Genomic DNA, 15716 nt, shown 5'->3' with positions numbered 1-15716 from the left:
TTTTTTTTTGAAGATTTTATTTATTTATTTGACAGAGACATAGCGAGTCCTTTAGTATTGATGAGTAAAATCCATTTTAAAAGTGTCTTGTGCCCTTGCAGCAGAGAGAAGTACTCTAGGACTAGGTCATGGTCACCACTGCTTATAGATTTGGATTCGACTGAGAAAGGATTGTCTCAGAGTTGGAGGTGAACAGGCATTTTCAAAGTCCATGTTAAAACATCCAAATAAGATACATGATTCTTGATTGGTTCCTAGTTCAAAAAAAGAGCTATAATACTTTATCCAACTCTTGGAACAACTGGAAAAATTGAATATGGACTGAATATTATGGGACTATTGTTCATTGTCTTAGATGCGATAATAGTTTTGTGGTTTTATAGGAGACTGTCCTTACTCATGCTGAAATATGTAAGGGTGAAGAACCATAGCATTTGCCACTTACCTTCAAATGGTTCAGCAAACACAAACAGATAAAGCAGATATGGGAGAACATTATTGTTGAATACAGGCAGAGGATATACAGGTGTTCATTGTACTGTGGCTTTTCTGTGTGTCTGAAATTATCTTTCAAAGAGTTTGAGGAAAAGATAAACTTCTAAAAAACATGTTAAGTGTGTTTTTCCATTCTGGTTTCAATAGAATTCCAGTTTTCTTAGCATATTAGAATGATCAGTGTGGTAAGGGTGGGAAGAAAGTCCCAGTAGTTTATTTCAGACAGAATAAATAGAATGTTTAACAGCAGAGTAACTGGTTGGACAACTGTTCTGTCTAGGCCAAGACCTCTCACTGAGAAAGAAATGCCAGTTTTCTAATTTTTCTTCCTTTTTCGAACCAGCACAACAGATTTGTCCTCGACTGTAAAGACAAAGAGCCTGATGTACTGTTTGTGGGGGATTCCATGGTGCAGTTAATGCAGCAATATGAGGTAAAGGTGGAAGGGGGAAGGGTGGGTCTTGGCTACCAAAGTAAATCCATTCATTGCTAGCAAACTTTCACTCTGAGCTGAACCTGTAGGCTTATTCATGACACTTTAGAGAAGCTCTAGTTCAGAGTGCGAGGGAGGTCAGACCTCCAAAATGGAATTCTTTGTGCCACCATGCATGATGAGACAAAAAATTCAGAATTGTTTCTAACTCAGCTCCCTTTTTTGCCACACAGTGCCACACAGTCTTACTGTGTTTTACATTTTCTTATTTTGTATATATTTTTTTAAAGATTTATTTATTTATTTAATAGAGAATGTGGAGGAGGGGGAGGGGCAGAGGGAAGGGGAGGCAGAGAATCCCAAGCAGACTCCACACTGAGTGCAGAGCCCGATGTGGGGCTCGATCCCATGATCTTGAGATCATGACCAAGAGTCGGATGCTTAACTGACTAAGCCACCCAGGCGCCCCTTATTTTGCGTATTTTTTTTTTAAGATTTTATTTATTTGACAGAAAGAGAGCAAAGTAGGGGGAATGGCAGGCAGGGGGAGAGGGAGAAGCAGACTCCCTGCCAAGCAGGGAGTCTGATGTGGGGCTCGATCCCAGGACCCTGAGATCATGACCTGAGCCGAAGGCAGACGCTGAATGACTGAGCCACCCAGGTGCCCCATATTTTGTGTTCCACATCTTTTTTTAAGATTTGCACTCTTCCAGGGCAGTTAAAGGAAAAGATAGCTTGATTCCTTTCTGGCTCCAGCGCTCTAAATTTCTTCATCTCATGTTTCTACTTCACCCTATTCATTTTGATGCATGAGTAAAGGGAAAGGAGAGCTTACTGAGTTGGCACCTTGAGTATAAATGCTGGAACCTCCTGACGGGCATCGGGCAGCATTGTGACTGCATTCTTGAGCTGAGGTCGAAGACTGCATTAAGAACTGAGTGATAGAGGGGCGCCTGGGTGACTCAGTCAATTAAGCATCTGACTCTTGATCTCAGGTCTTGATCTCATGATTGTGAGTTCCAGCTCCACTTTGGGCTCCACGTTGGGCATGGAACCTACTTAAAAAATAAAGTAAAAAATACATTAAAAAAAAAAAAAGTAATCATAGAAAGAATTGAGTGATACAGTGCCATCCTCAGAGCCTTGCAAACACTGAGCAGCTCATGATTTGCAGCATTACATTTGATTATAGAAAATTAAAATTATTCTTTCAGGTGCCTCACAACACATTGCAATGGAAGAATTTTATTTCCCACTCAGTTTAAATAAAGCTCTTTTTTCTCTTTTTAGATATGGCGAGAGCTTTTTTCCCCGCTTCATGCACTGAATTTTGGAATTGGGGGAGATACAACAAGACATGTTTTGTGGAGACTAAAGAATGGAGAACTGGAGAATATTAAACCTAAGGTGAAATGAAACTAATGTTTTAAAGAGTATCTTTAATCTTGAGTCTTTTCCAGGTAGAAAATTGTCTGAAACTGCTAGTAAAAACAAACTGCTTCTTTAAAGCATTATTTCGCTACTGTCTTTGCTTTGTGCCCCTTTAAGATAAATGATGCTGTTGTCCTTGCTTAAGAACATTGCAGATAGGTATTAAGAAATCAGTGTTTTACTTGCTTAGGTTGTATTTGTAGTTGTTAATAATGGTCTTCTTCAGCTGTAGGAAGGGATTTGATGCTCATGAGGCACGCTATTCTGTAGGCCTAAATGCAGCATCAGGGGAATCTGCTCAGACGAGGGCCATGGTGGCAGTGCCATGATTCACTTCAGGAAGTAATTTTGGAGCTGTTTAACCATATAAACAAATTAGTAAGCAAGGCCTCCCGAGTTTTTCTGAAGAAAATTTGAAGCAGATACGAACAAATGTTCATAAATGTGTACCCCACTACCTTAACACGTTATAAATGTCCTGAGTTGGCACACTGTGCATGTAATTTTTTTCAGCTCTAAACAAAGAAAAAAAACAAAGTTGATAACAGTTGCTTTGTTGAAAGTATTTTATTTTTTGCCTTTAGAAATTTTTTTTTAATTTTTAAAAAAGATTTATTTATTTTAGAGAGAGAGCATGACTGGGAGGGGCAGAGGGAGAGGGAGAGAGAATCGCAAGCCAACTCTGTGCTGAGCCCAGTGCGGGCCTTGATCTTATGACCCTGAGAACCCATCCTGAGCTGAAAGCAAGAGCTGGGTGCTTAATGGACTCCGCCACCCAGGCGCCCCTTTTTATTCATTTATTATTATTTATTTATCTATTTGAGAGAGAGAGAGTGCACGCCTCTGGGAGTGGGAGGAGGAGCAGAGGAAGAGGGACAGGCAGACTCCATGCTGAGCGCAGAGCCCGACATGGGGCTCAGTCCCATGACCCAGAGATCATGACCTGAGTGGAAATCAAGAGTCAGACACCTAACCAACTGAGCCACCCAGGCGCCCCTCTATTTTTTTTAAGATTTTATTTTTAAGTAATCTGTATACCCAATGTGGGGCTTGAACTCACAATCCCGAGATCAAGAGTCCCATGCTCTACTGACTGAGCCAGCCAGGAAGCCCTATTTTTTGGCCTTTCTAATAGAAAAACTAGTCCATGTTCCTGTCTTTTGTGACAGGGTGGAAAGTTACTTTGTTGGGTTGTATACTAAGATGTATGTCTCTAGGTGACAGCCACCTCGTAGATGAATTTTTTTTTTTTTTAAAGAGGAAAAACTCGTTGAAACTTCATCCAGCTTCCTCCCCAGCTACTCTTTCTTCAGTATAACTGCATTTATACCAGTTACATTCCCTTGGGTACTTTTGTTATTTTTTTTCTGGAAGATACTTGTAGTCAGGGAGTTTCTATGGTAGGAGTTGCAAATATTTTTCCCTGGCTTTCTTAGATTTCACTTTAATATTATCTTCAACATGCAGAGTTTTTATTTTTATACAGTTGAATTTGTTATCTTTTTTGTATAGTTTCTGGATTTTAAGAGCTTAGCTTCCAACTCCACAATGATGAAAGAATTCTGTCATTTCCTCCTAGGGTAGTTTTACTGCTTCGGAATTAATCTGCTTGGAATTTATCCTGAGATCTATGAGGCCTAAATCAGTGTTTGAAGGTGGCTGCTCAGTTGAAGTTATCCCTACCATTTGACAAGTTCACCTTTCCTTCTTTTGATTTTTGAAATAAGATGTTTATCTAAACATTGATAAATATTTTTATCTAAATATTAGATTTTCATCTAAATGTTCCTTTATTCTTGGTTATTTACTCCTCGCCCTGCTTTCTTTATCTTCCCTCAATTATAGGTCATTGTTGTCTGGGTAGGAACAAACAACCATGAAAATACGGCAGAAGAAGTAGCAGGTGGAATCGAGGCCATCGTCCAACTTATTAACACAAGGCAGCCGCAGGCCAAAATCATTGTATTGGTATGTAGCCTTTGGGCCAGTAGTCTTTGATGTCATTAGGTCAGGTGAGGAATGTTTTTAGAAATATGATCACTCATGAATACAGAGAATCTTTAGGTGAAAGCAGTTTTTGATACTCCTGAGAGGCTCTTCTCTGATATGTCCTATTGTCTTACTGGTTTCATCATTTCCCAGACCAGCTGAGTTATCCTTGTTTAGAGGTTGTTGTCTCAGGTAGCCTTCGTTTTTGTTTTTTGTTTTTTAACTGTCTTCTGATAATTTTTTAAATCACATATGAAACTTGTCCTAGTCCTGAGTCTCTTTTTATTAGACTGGCTTTGGATTAACATAGATGTGTTGTTCAGTCCCACTGTTCATATGTTAAAGGTGGTATATTTATTAGAATCTCTGAATTCTCTAAAACATCAGAGATTCTGTTAGCAAAAAAATGGGTGCTTTATAGTCTTACTCCTAATAGAGAGTACTGCCCTTTATGGAGCTAAAGCATTAAATATTCACCGTCTCAGAGATAAATAGCTGTCTTTAAGTATGAAAGTTTACCTATAGATACTCGTAGCAAAACCAAATTCTGAATGAAATCTGGTATGTATTCAGTTCTTTAATGAGATGATGTTAAGAAGGTAGTCATTTATTCAACAAACATGAGGGTCACTATGTACAAGACACTGTCCTGGGTCCTGAACATACAAAAATGAGTAAGACATTGTCCCTCTCAAGGAGCACACAGTCTGGTCTAGTGGTAGATGGGCACAGCAATACAAAGAGAGAATTAGCATACTATATGCTAATAGGAGTAATTATACTGTATGCTAAGGGGAGAATAGGTTTTTTTTGTTTTGTTTCGTTTTTTAAGATTTTATCTATTTGTCAGAGAGCGCACGCACAAGCAGGGGAGCGCCAGGTAGAGGGAAAAGCAGGCTCCCTGCTGAGCAAGGAGCCTGTGCGGGACTCGATCCCAGGACCCTGGGATCATGACGGGAGCCGAAGGCAGACACTTAACTGACTGAGCCACCCAGGTTTTGTTTGTTTGTTTGTTTTTTGTTAAGATTTTATTTACAGTGAGTGCACTCGAGCAGGGGGAGGAACAGAGGGGGAGAGAGAGGGAGGGTGAATGAATCTCAGTGTGGATCTGAGTATGGATCCTGATGTGGGGCTTGATCTCATGACCCTGAGATCATGACCTGAACCAAAACCAAGAGTCGGATGCTTAACTGACTGAGCCACCCAGGCGTCCCATGAGAAAGGGTGGATTTTAGACATAAAAGCTACGTTTGACTATAGTTTTTAAAGAATTCATTGGTCTCCAGACAAATGGAGAAAGGAAAGAAGGCATGACAGAGGGAGGGGAAAAAAACGGTGAAAGTCTTATACTTGTGTGTGTTTATTGGGCAAATGAAGGGGGGTGCTTGAAGAATTCTAGGGCTGTCATTGAATAAAGTTTAAGGCTGGGATGGTTAGGAGAAAGAGGTATGGCCAAGTCACATAGGGATTTGTGTGCCTTGATGGAGGAGTTTGGGTTTTTCTTTTTTTTTTTTTTTTTAAGATTTTATTTATTTGAGAGAGAGAGCACATGAGAGGGGGGAGGGTCAGAGGGAGAAGCAGACTCCCCGCTGAGCAGGGAGCCCGATGCGGGACTCGATCCCGGGACTCCAGGATCATGACCTGAGCCAAAGGCAGTCGCTTAACCAACTGAGCCACCCAGGCACCCAGAGTTTGGGTTTTTCTTACTGGTGCCCGTGGGGAGCCACGTCTTATTTTTTCATTACATGGTATTTAATATAATTTACTTGCTTATATCCCTGCTTTACTCCAGAAAGGGTTGTGGTTAAGAGTCCACCTCTGAGGTACAGTGGCTGATACAAAGCTGCTTAGGACATATTTGTTGCGTGAATGTTGCTGAATAAATCCTCCATAAATAGTCTTTGTTTCAACCAGACTTTTAAATTTGATATACACTGGTGTTCTCTACAACACTCAAACATCAGCAGTGCCCTAAATGATTCTGTGAGGCAATGATTGCAGAAGTCACTGAACATAATAGCCCCGATCCCATGACAGTTACAAGAGCTGTGTGGAAACAAGATTTATGACATACTTAAGTGAAAAGTCCAAATATTAAAGTGTGTGTGTATTATAGTTAGATTTACTTAAAGTACAGATAACCCTTGAGGGGCACTGACCCCCATACAGTTGAAAATCTGCATATAACTTTTCACTCGAATTTACTAATGGTCTGTTGATCAGAAGCTTTCCTGATAAGCAGTCAATTAAGATATATTTGGCTTGTTATATGTATGACATACTGTATTCTTACAGGAAAGCTAGGGAAAAGAAAATGTGATTAAGAAAACCATAAGGAAGAGAGAATATATTTACAGTACTGTATTTATGGAAAAACATTTGTGAATAAGTGGACCTGTGCACTCCACACCTGTGTTGTTCAAGGGTCTGCCATAGTCACGTGGTGAAGAGATTAGGAGCATGATATTTTTCTTTTTTGTTTCTTTTAACATGATAGTATTTTAGTAATGAATTATTATAGGGAAAAATCACATGGCATACCTTTGATATTCTCATATTAAGGAAAATGCTATGCAAATACATAACGTGCTTTTCTCATCCTTGCTTGAAAATCCCAGTAGGTATGGTGCCCTGTTCTTAAGGCTTACTCATTTTTTATGGCTTTGACTGTCACGGTGTTCTTTGAGTGTCAGAACAAAGTGTATGTTTGTTGTTCACTGGCCATCCTCCCTGGTTGCTTATATCTCAGCAAGACTCCGATATGTAAGCAGTTCTTTTTTGTTAACCGTTAGATGCAGAGCCTAATACTTCAGCAGTTATGTAAATGAGGGTTTAGGATTGACTTTGTGAAATTTTTGAGCCGCTTAACAAAAGGATAGGAGGAGATGGTCTAGGGTAGCAGAGTCATAATTATCTATAATTCTCATTTGGAACTATACAGTCACATAAGAAAGTGGTAATAAAGCTTCCAACATTTTGCTGAAAAGAATTAAAGACGTGAACAAGTACTTAACTTTGGCATAAAGGTTTTTTTTTTTAGTAGAATACCCGCAGAAAATCTGTTTTTGTAAAATAAGTCCTCTTACCATAGCCTGTAGGAGAAATAGGTAGAAATTTTTTTGCCTACATAGGAATAACTTGGTGTGTGCTATCACTAGTTATAAACCAACTGAAAGGTTGTCTGACAATAATTTTATAATAGGATCAGCATCTGTAAAAGGACATTTCTAGTTTGAGATGGTAAACCTTGCTCTTGACACGTAAGGGTGAACTTCTCTTGACTGTAGGAGGACAGACATGTGATTTACCTGAAGATAGATAATTAACATAAGTTAAAAATGAATTAAGAAAATAGCTGTTTTATCCTAGCAGATATTATGTGGCTTTGGTTCGTCTAGACCACAGTTGTTCCCACTGTTTGTCTTGTGCAGTAGTATAGTTTCCGTGTAGCATTCATAAATACATGTGCATTGGAGCTGGGTGATTCTGATGGCTGTATGGAGAATGAATTGAAGGGAAGACCACGCTGGAGGTGGGAAGGCCAGTCAGGAGACTGTACGTTAACTGAGAGAGTAGTGGTAAGTTTCCAAGCCATAGCAGCATGTACACTCAGAATGGAGGAGAAGAAAATGTTTTGAAAATTATTGAGGATGCAAAAGCTGAGTAATTCAGTGGTAAATAGATAAGGTATATGTGGGATGAAAGATGCAGGGAGGTCGGAATGATCAGTTGGTACAGAGAATGTGGAAGGAGCATAGTGTGGGGAGAAGATGATGAATTGCTTTTGGACATGTCAGGCTGGGAGTGCTTCGGGAGGTTTGGGAAGTTTGGTTCTAGGCTAGAGTGTTCAGAGTGGGCCGAGTAGTAGGCCAAGGACAAGACCCTGGAGCATACCAACAATTAAGGGACAGGAGGAGGAAGAGGTGCTTCTGAAGAGACAGAGAAGAAATGGTCAGAGAACCGTCATTGAAACCAATCTAGTCCAGAGTTTCTAGTGTTTGAGAAATCAAAGTTTTAAGAGTGTCAAATGGAGCAGTTCTTCCAGGAATCTCAGAAATCACAGATGAGTCAGTAGAGAAAAACCAGTGACTCTTCTCTTCTTGTGTTCTCTGCTTTGCCCCAGGGTTTGTTACCTCGAGGTGAGAAGCCCAACCCGTTGAGGCAAAAGAATGCCAAGGTGAACCAGCTCCTCAAGGTTTCCCTGCCGAAGCTCACCAATGTCCAGCTCCTGGACACAGACGGGGGCTTCGTGCACTCGGACGGTGCCATCTCCTGCCACGACATGTTTGATTTTCTGCACCTCACAGGAGGGGGCTACGCCAAGATCTGCAAACCCCTGCATGAACTGATCATGCAGTTGTTGGAGGAGACCCCTGAGGAGAAACAAACCACCATCGCCTGACTGGCTCCCATCAGTGTTACTCGCACCCCAGCTTCCTCAGATCAGTTATATCACTGGCACTACAGAATCCTTCTCTTTCCTAAGGCACTTTGCATTGTAGAATGTTCCTGGATGTTCATATCTAGTGTTTGAAGGGGAGGAGGGATTTAAACTGGTCCTGTACATAGAAGGTTGGTTTGACACAGGAGACAAATTAGCCAAGGAAGATTGTTGTTTAAATTCGTTTGAAACCAGAAGGGGACTTTTTAGTTGTATGTGTGACACACTCATTGAATTATCACAGTTTTTCCTAGGACAACATCGAGCCTAAGGACTGAACAAAATGAAGATTTTTTTTTTTTCTTGGCCTTTCTTTCTATGGATTATGTCATATAGAGTAATGATCAGGATCCATACCTACTTGGCTTTAATACAGATGTCTTTTCCAGTTTTTAAAGTTCATAATTTAGCCCTTTGTTTTTAGTTTGCTTTACTCCTATGTATTCGCAACATTTTCTTAACATACAGCATCAGATTGAACATGCTTGTGATTCAGATATGGGAGATGCTATGGTTAACAAGTGAATTTGTTCCACTCTCTTAATCTTTCCCATGTTTAGCAATGGAAGAAAGGTTTTGCCCCATTTGGGGGACTCTACGGAGGGTATTATTTTTATGCTGCTGAATATCATGTCTATAATAGACCCATGCATGCAGCCTTTCCTCCCTATTTCCCCTCATCCCCTCTTTGTTTTTGGGGGGGTCCTTGTTGACATTACAAGCTTTTAACACATTTTTGACCTAGGAGCTCTTGCTGGAAGTATAAGTCCCCAGCCAGTTACTCTCATGATGATAGTACTGATGTGCAACTCATTCTCGTGTGGTGCTCTGTGCGTAGTCTGTGTAGTGCTGTCCAGATTCGGAGTTCTGGTTTGGTTTGTTTTGTTTTTCCCTCAAAATGTTTTACACTTTCCTCTTTTGGGGAAGAAGAAAAAAAAAAAGGCAACCAGAACTCTATTTCCCATTCCATAAGCCCTGACATTATTTCAAGTTTTATAGTATCTTAGGGTGTATATTTTATTTTTTTATTGGCTTAGTTTTTAAAATTTTATCAGTCCAGAAAAATTTGGCCTTTTTCATGGGGAAACAAATGGAGCTGCTCTTCAGAATAGGCATTCTACCTTGATCCCACCATTTTAGTGAAAAAGAACTAGGTTTGTTTGACTTTCAGGGTCTGAGGATTTCTTTCGAGAGAGCTCTTTATAATCTTAATGTTTTGCTTGAGCTTCAAGAACTGCCATTTTAAAAATAATGGGACAATACATGGTTTATTGTTCAGTATACCTTTGGAATATGTACAAACTGGATCTACAAACAAATATTTTAAACTGGACCAGGTGGGTATTGGAGTAACCTATTAAAATGTGCTCTGCACTGATTCTGCTTAACATTCAAGTTCAGTGACTAAGGAATATGTTTGATGTTCTGCTTGCGAGGCAAATGTCGGTGCTTTTGTGAGTTGGAGGGGGTTGCTGATTTGTGCTAAGAGCCACTTCTGATTGAGAGGGATAGAACTTGGGCTGATGTTTTTCTTGTGAAATGTCTTTCTAGGAATTTTTTTGGTCTTATTTTTAGTCCTTTTTTTTTTTTTTTTAAATACATTTCTGAATGTATCATGTCTTGACTAACGACAAAGTACATGTGATGTTTACTAGCCTCGTTTCCCACATTAAAGTTCCCTCTCTTTTTAGGAGCCCAGATTTTTGGGTTTATCAGGACAGGTTTTTTCTTAGCTGAGGCATAGTTCTAAGGAGGGCGGAGAAGTTTGTGTGTGAAAAGACCGATTCTCATCCAGGTCTTTTTCCATTTGTCAGAGGGTGGGACTATCGTCCAAACAAACCCGTTAGGTTATTCCTGCAGCATGCGCTTTTAGCTTCCCTCTTGACTAAGGATCAAATAGCCCTTTGTGAGCTGGCCTTCGGCTCCTTTGCTTATGTGTGTAAACCTCGGGTGTTACTACATTTTATGCCTACCAGAGCTATTCAAGCAATAGTATTTGAACCACTGGCCTTTTAAATAAAAGTCTGACCCATTGCTAATGTGCAGATACTGAGTCCACTTTCATTTCTTGCCCACTTTCTTTGCACTGCGTTAGGGCAAAAAGTGTTCATCTGTTTTTCTTTGATTAACATCCCTGTTCGCTACAGTGAGAGAATTTAATGCTTACTCTTTGGATTTCTCTCTTTATACTTCTCATGTATATGTAAATGTAATGCACTGTCCAAGTGAAATGTCCTAGTTGTCATTGTGATTAAGGGGCCAACTTTCCAGACAGCTAGCAGAGGTGTTCTGATCCTCCCCCCAGCAAGTTTTAATTCCTTTGCCCCTCCATTCCCGATACCTAGCTGGCAGTCAGTGATGGCTGTGGATCTCTGTGGGCACATTGTGAATGTGGCAGGTTGAGGACGTACTGCCAAGGGTGACCTAAGGCATGTTGTTTGGCTGCCTCCACATTCTAGGCTGCCACGGGCAGTGGTCTGGCACCCACTTAGGGTCTTTTTCGACTGTTGGGGGCATCTGTCTAAACCAGAATCTTCTGCGAAAAACCTTAACCCAACAAAACAAATCTTGTGTAGCTCATTCCCTGCTCTTAAGAATTCTGTCTCTTGTTGTTAAAAAACAAAAACACTTTTTTTTTTTTAATCTAGTCACTGTTTACAGTTGTATGCTAAAGCCTGAAATATTGTCTGTGCTGTGGTGTATGAGCATTGCCAATTTTATATTTATTGCAGTGAAGAAGAAACTAAAAATATATGAAAATGAGGAGCATGTCCACGCTCCTAAATCTGTGTGGGTGCATGTGGGAGAAGTGAGTTGGGGTCTCTTGAAAGGAGGCTTTTTGGAGTGGGGTCTCCCAGGCTTCTCCTTGGTGTTCCTGCTTGGGGATCACTGCTGCTAGCTGACTGGACCTCCCCAACAGAAGTTTGTGATTCTGCTTTGGCGAAGTTTCATTGACTAGTAGAACTCATTCTGTTTTAGTGCATATTTCAATATAAATGTAAACATTTCTCTCAAACTTGCTTATGTCTTTCTGTCTCCTTTATCAGAGTCTCTGGATTCCAATGGAGGGGACAAAGGGATGCTTTTTTTTCCCCCTACCTTATCACAAGCACACTGGATACTTAGAACATCCTCCTTCTTTTCTGGGGAAGTGACTATACTGAGCTGACTGGCATCACATCTCCTCAGGGCTGTAGGAGGGAAGGATGGGGTGAGCAGTTATAAGGAATCCTAACTAGACACCTGGGGAAATTGTCAAAGGAAGTATTTCAGATTGGTTATGAGTATCTGTCAGTTAAAAAGAACTGCTTCTTAAACTGTGAAAATGACCTCTTGGTCTTTTTTCCTAATTTCAGTCTTTAGAATTTATTCACGTTAAATTTGTAATTTCCACTGTTTCTCACGCTCTTCCTCACACTAATAATCATCAGTTTCCTTTTTTACACTTTAGAATATCTCTTTCTACTATTGCCCCCAGCATGCACTCGAGTGCTTCAAATCAGTTGGACTGTTCTGAGTTCCTGTGCCATCTAGGGAGAAAGCCCTACTAATATTTTTCAGGTGTATTCGTCCCCATTCTGCTGTTGGCTGAGAGGCCCAGGGAGGTATGAATGGTATCCATCTAAGGAGTCCTATAATTTCGGTACCTGAGCTGGGATTTGAACCCAGCTTTACCAGATTTCAGAGTCCTTGCCTTGCCACTACTCATTCAATCTGGGCTGTCTTTCTAGTTGTAGATACATCCCTAGTTTCCTTTCTGCAGCCGGCAGACTCCTCTTCTGTTCCGTCCTACACACGGCCACACGATTATTAGAATTTATTTAAAATGTGTTACCTGGCGATCTTGCTTTCCACCTTAAAACAGCAGCAGAATGAAATTGTGGTGTTTGTGGAGCCAGAATGTTTGGTGGTACACACGAAGGGGTTCAAAGACTGCTCGGCCGTTAACAGGTCAGTAAGTTCAGACTGACAGGAAGACCCTTGGGGAAATGAAGTTTAAGATCTAAAGGAAACAGGAAAGTGTAAGTACAGTCAAATGGCAAAAAGATAATTAAAATAGAAACGTACCAGCTTCCATATGCTGAGGCGTGGGGGCGGGGACCACAGGGGTAGATGAAAACGTTGAGGGTTCATTCATACCAGAGACGCTAAGAAAGCACAGCTGCTTCCTTTGCAGCCACCCTTACCCATGAGTCCGGAGTGTTTGTGCAGACAGGTCAGGCTGGTTGTATGCTGTAGACCACCTGACCTGAACTAGATGAAGGGCATCGGTGGCACCAGACTCCTAATACGATGTGACCACGGAGTTGAGGACAGGAACCGTGAGCATGGACACAGCTCTCACGTAGCATCTTTGCCTCCCCAGTCTAAAACAGCCTGACCCAAGTATGGCCTCTTCATAGCAGCGATACTAGAGCAAGGGCCACTTACTCAACTGGCCCATCAGGGCCTAGCCTGATGACTAGCCACCAACCACGCCAGCAGTAATTACAGCAAACTGATCCGCCAGTAAAATGTTCCTTAGCTGCTGTAAGCTCCTCTGTTTTTTGTAGCATCTACTTTATCACTCTTCGCCGCAGTGATTGCTACTGGGTTAAACTGGCTTACTCCTGGAAGAGAATAGAATGTGGAGATACTAAGATACTTTTGCTTTTCTAGTTGTCTTCCTACCATATCTAATCACACCAGGTTCCTCTCTGCCCTCTCCTCCCCCAGAGGCTTTGCCTTTGTCAGCGGCTCACTGGTTCCCCTTAAGACACAGAGCAGCAATGAAAGCAGCCCGGGCCCTCTGTTAAGTGTATCCAAACTACTAGCCCATGTGAACTTCACTGGCCAGGACAAGTGGGTAGGAGGGAAGGCTCCCTCGCCAGCACCCACTTGGGGAAAAACGACAAAACCAGCAGGAGAGTCCCATCTCTTACTTTCCTCCAGTCATAGCAGGGGTGAAATCTTCACTCGGTTACATATTTTTACATAGCCACGAAGCAAAGGTCTTAGAGGTTTGATAAACATGCAGTCTTTCTTCTACTCTGGCTTGATTTTATGCTATCGATTTTAAGATCTCAGAAAACATTTTACATACTGCTCAAGCTTTGACCATGACGCATCTGCAGCAAGCTCATCAATAACTACACATAGCCCAAGCCATTAGAACATCCAGTGCTCTCCATGACTTGACCCTCTTCAATTCATATCCTCCCACCCCTTTGAACCTTCATGCCAGTAGCACTGAACTTCGAGTCTGTGCCTTTGCTCCAAGTTGAGACCCCTTGTCTGGAATATGCTCCTATTCCTTTGCTAGGCTAGCTTCTGTTCATCTTTCTGGAGCCCCCTCGGACACCTCCTGGGGTGTTTTCTGATTTCTCCTGATTTCCCTGATTTCCAGCTCTGGTTTGTACTAGATCTCTCGTCTCTGAGTTCCCATAATACCGTGTGTAAATCTTTTATCATTGCACTTACTCTGTATTATATGCTTACTATTTGTTCTACACTGTTAGATTATGAATTCTTAAGAACAGAGAATGTGTTTTAAGTATCTATGTTCCCAGCACCTAGCTTAGTGACTAGTACAAACTAGGCATTGAATAAATGAATGAATGAACAGGAGATTGAGTGATTTGTTCATGGTCGTCTAGCTGGTAACTGTCAATACTGAAATTGAAATACAAATCTTTTGACTTCATTTCCTGTTCTTTCAATGATACCACACTGCTGCTTGTGAGCAACAATGCACATTATTAATAAGGACAAACAAAATTCACTTTTAAAAACAAAAACAGATGTCATACATACCTATCACAGAAGTTTTCGACACGTTTTCTGGAATTGATTGAAACTAGACGGAATTAATAAGATAGTTTTTATAGGAAAAGTAAAACCAAATAAAAAGTTAGACTGGTTCAGAGGAACAAATGTATCGTGAATGAGAGAATCACCTTTGTGAAGGCTCTGGGGACCAGTGAGGTAACAGGAGATGCTATGGGAGGTGGCCTGTATGTGAGCCAGAGTGTAAAGAGAGGGGACCCTTTCTATTATTGAGAACTACATGGAATAAGGGTTGAATAGCTGCCATGTTATCTTTAGATAACAGCCAGAGAGGAGGAAAAGCTTCTTGAGTTGCATCTTCTGATTTCGTAGCTGGAGACCCAAGCCTTCTTGAGATAGGAGGATGGCTCATTTTTAATCAGTGATCTTTGGAGACAGATTTGAGTTGATCAATTGTTTATCTCCTTGTTTTCAGCAGCCTGATTGACCAGCTTCATTTCCTGCAAAGCTCTGATGTTGATTCCAGCACATGGCCGCAGGGAACAGGATGCAAGGCCTGAATGTGGTGTTCACGTTTCTCAGTCTGAATGGTGAAAGCCCAGGAAACGAAAAGTGGCTGATGTGTCTGTGGCAGAAAATTTGCCCCCTCAGTCAAAACTGCTCTCCCTTGACTCCCCTCCTACTCGAGATAGTAGTTCAGGATGACGAATGCAGCCAAGCCCAGCTCCCCTGCGCTGCATTTAGGAGGTAAACGGACATAAGACATGACTCTTGAAGGGTCAGAAAGTTTAATTTGCCTACGATGCCCAGTGCAGGGACTTACACAGAACTTTCTGACACAAAGTGCTTTCTCCATAGTACCGTGAAGCCATGTGACAGGTTTGAGACCTGAGCCCCAGAATGATGGAGTAAATACTCTGATTCCTAATCTGATACACATCCCGTTTTCATAGTCCTTGGAGAGATGACCAAACCCAAGGGCAGCCCTGAGAAAGAACAGCACTTGCACGCTGAAGAGAAAGAAGGGCTGTACAGTGTTCTTGCGCTGCGGCTGCTGGGCAATTCTGTTTGAGCTCCGCGTGGATACACTGAGACCCTTTTATGGTCGTGATGAAAACAGGGAACTTAAGTCCATTTCCTTTAGAGGGCTTGGTTGTGTAA

The 15716-nt window shown here is 41.3% G+C and overlaps 1 protein-coding gene across 4 annotated transcripts in view; it reads left to right on the top strand.

The window, feature by feature from the left end:
• Nucleotides 1-14396, top strand: part of PAFAH1B2 (platelet activating factor acetylhydrolase 1b catalytic subunit 2) — a 39313-nt gene extending 24917 nt beyond the window's left edge. For all 4 annotated transcript variants that reach the window (XM_081799422.1, XM_081799421.1, XM_081799424.1 and 1 more), the window contains 4 exons: nucleotides 839-928; nucleotides 2219-2335; nucleotides 4205-4327; nucleotides 8472-14396. In XM_081799422.1, coding sequence (XP_081655548.1) covers nucleotides 839-928; nucleotides 2219-2335; nucleotides 4205-4327; nucleotides 8472-8750 — 609 coding nt within the window. In that variant the 3' untranslated portion in view covers nucleotides 8751-14396. The remainder of the gene's footprint in view (nucleotides 1-838; nucleotides 929-2218; nucleotides 2336-4204; nucleotides 4328-8471) is intronic.
• Nucleotides 14397-15716: the final 1320 nt, after the last annotated feature.

Source organism: Leptonychotes weddellii, chromosome 11, assembly GCF_054177405.1.
Source record: "Leptonychotes weddellii isolate Sample4059 chromosome 11, ASM5417740v2, whole genome shotgun sequence".
Taxonomy (NCBI): Eukaryota; Metazoa; Chordata; class Mammalia; order Carnivora; family Phocidae; genus Leptonychotes; species Leptonychotes weddellii.
Note: the sequence above shows the minus strand (reverse complement) of the source record. Positions and strands in the feature narration are given on the sequence as shown.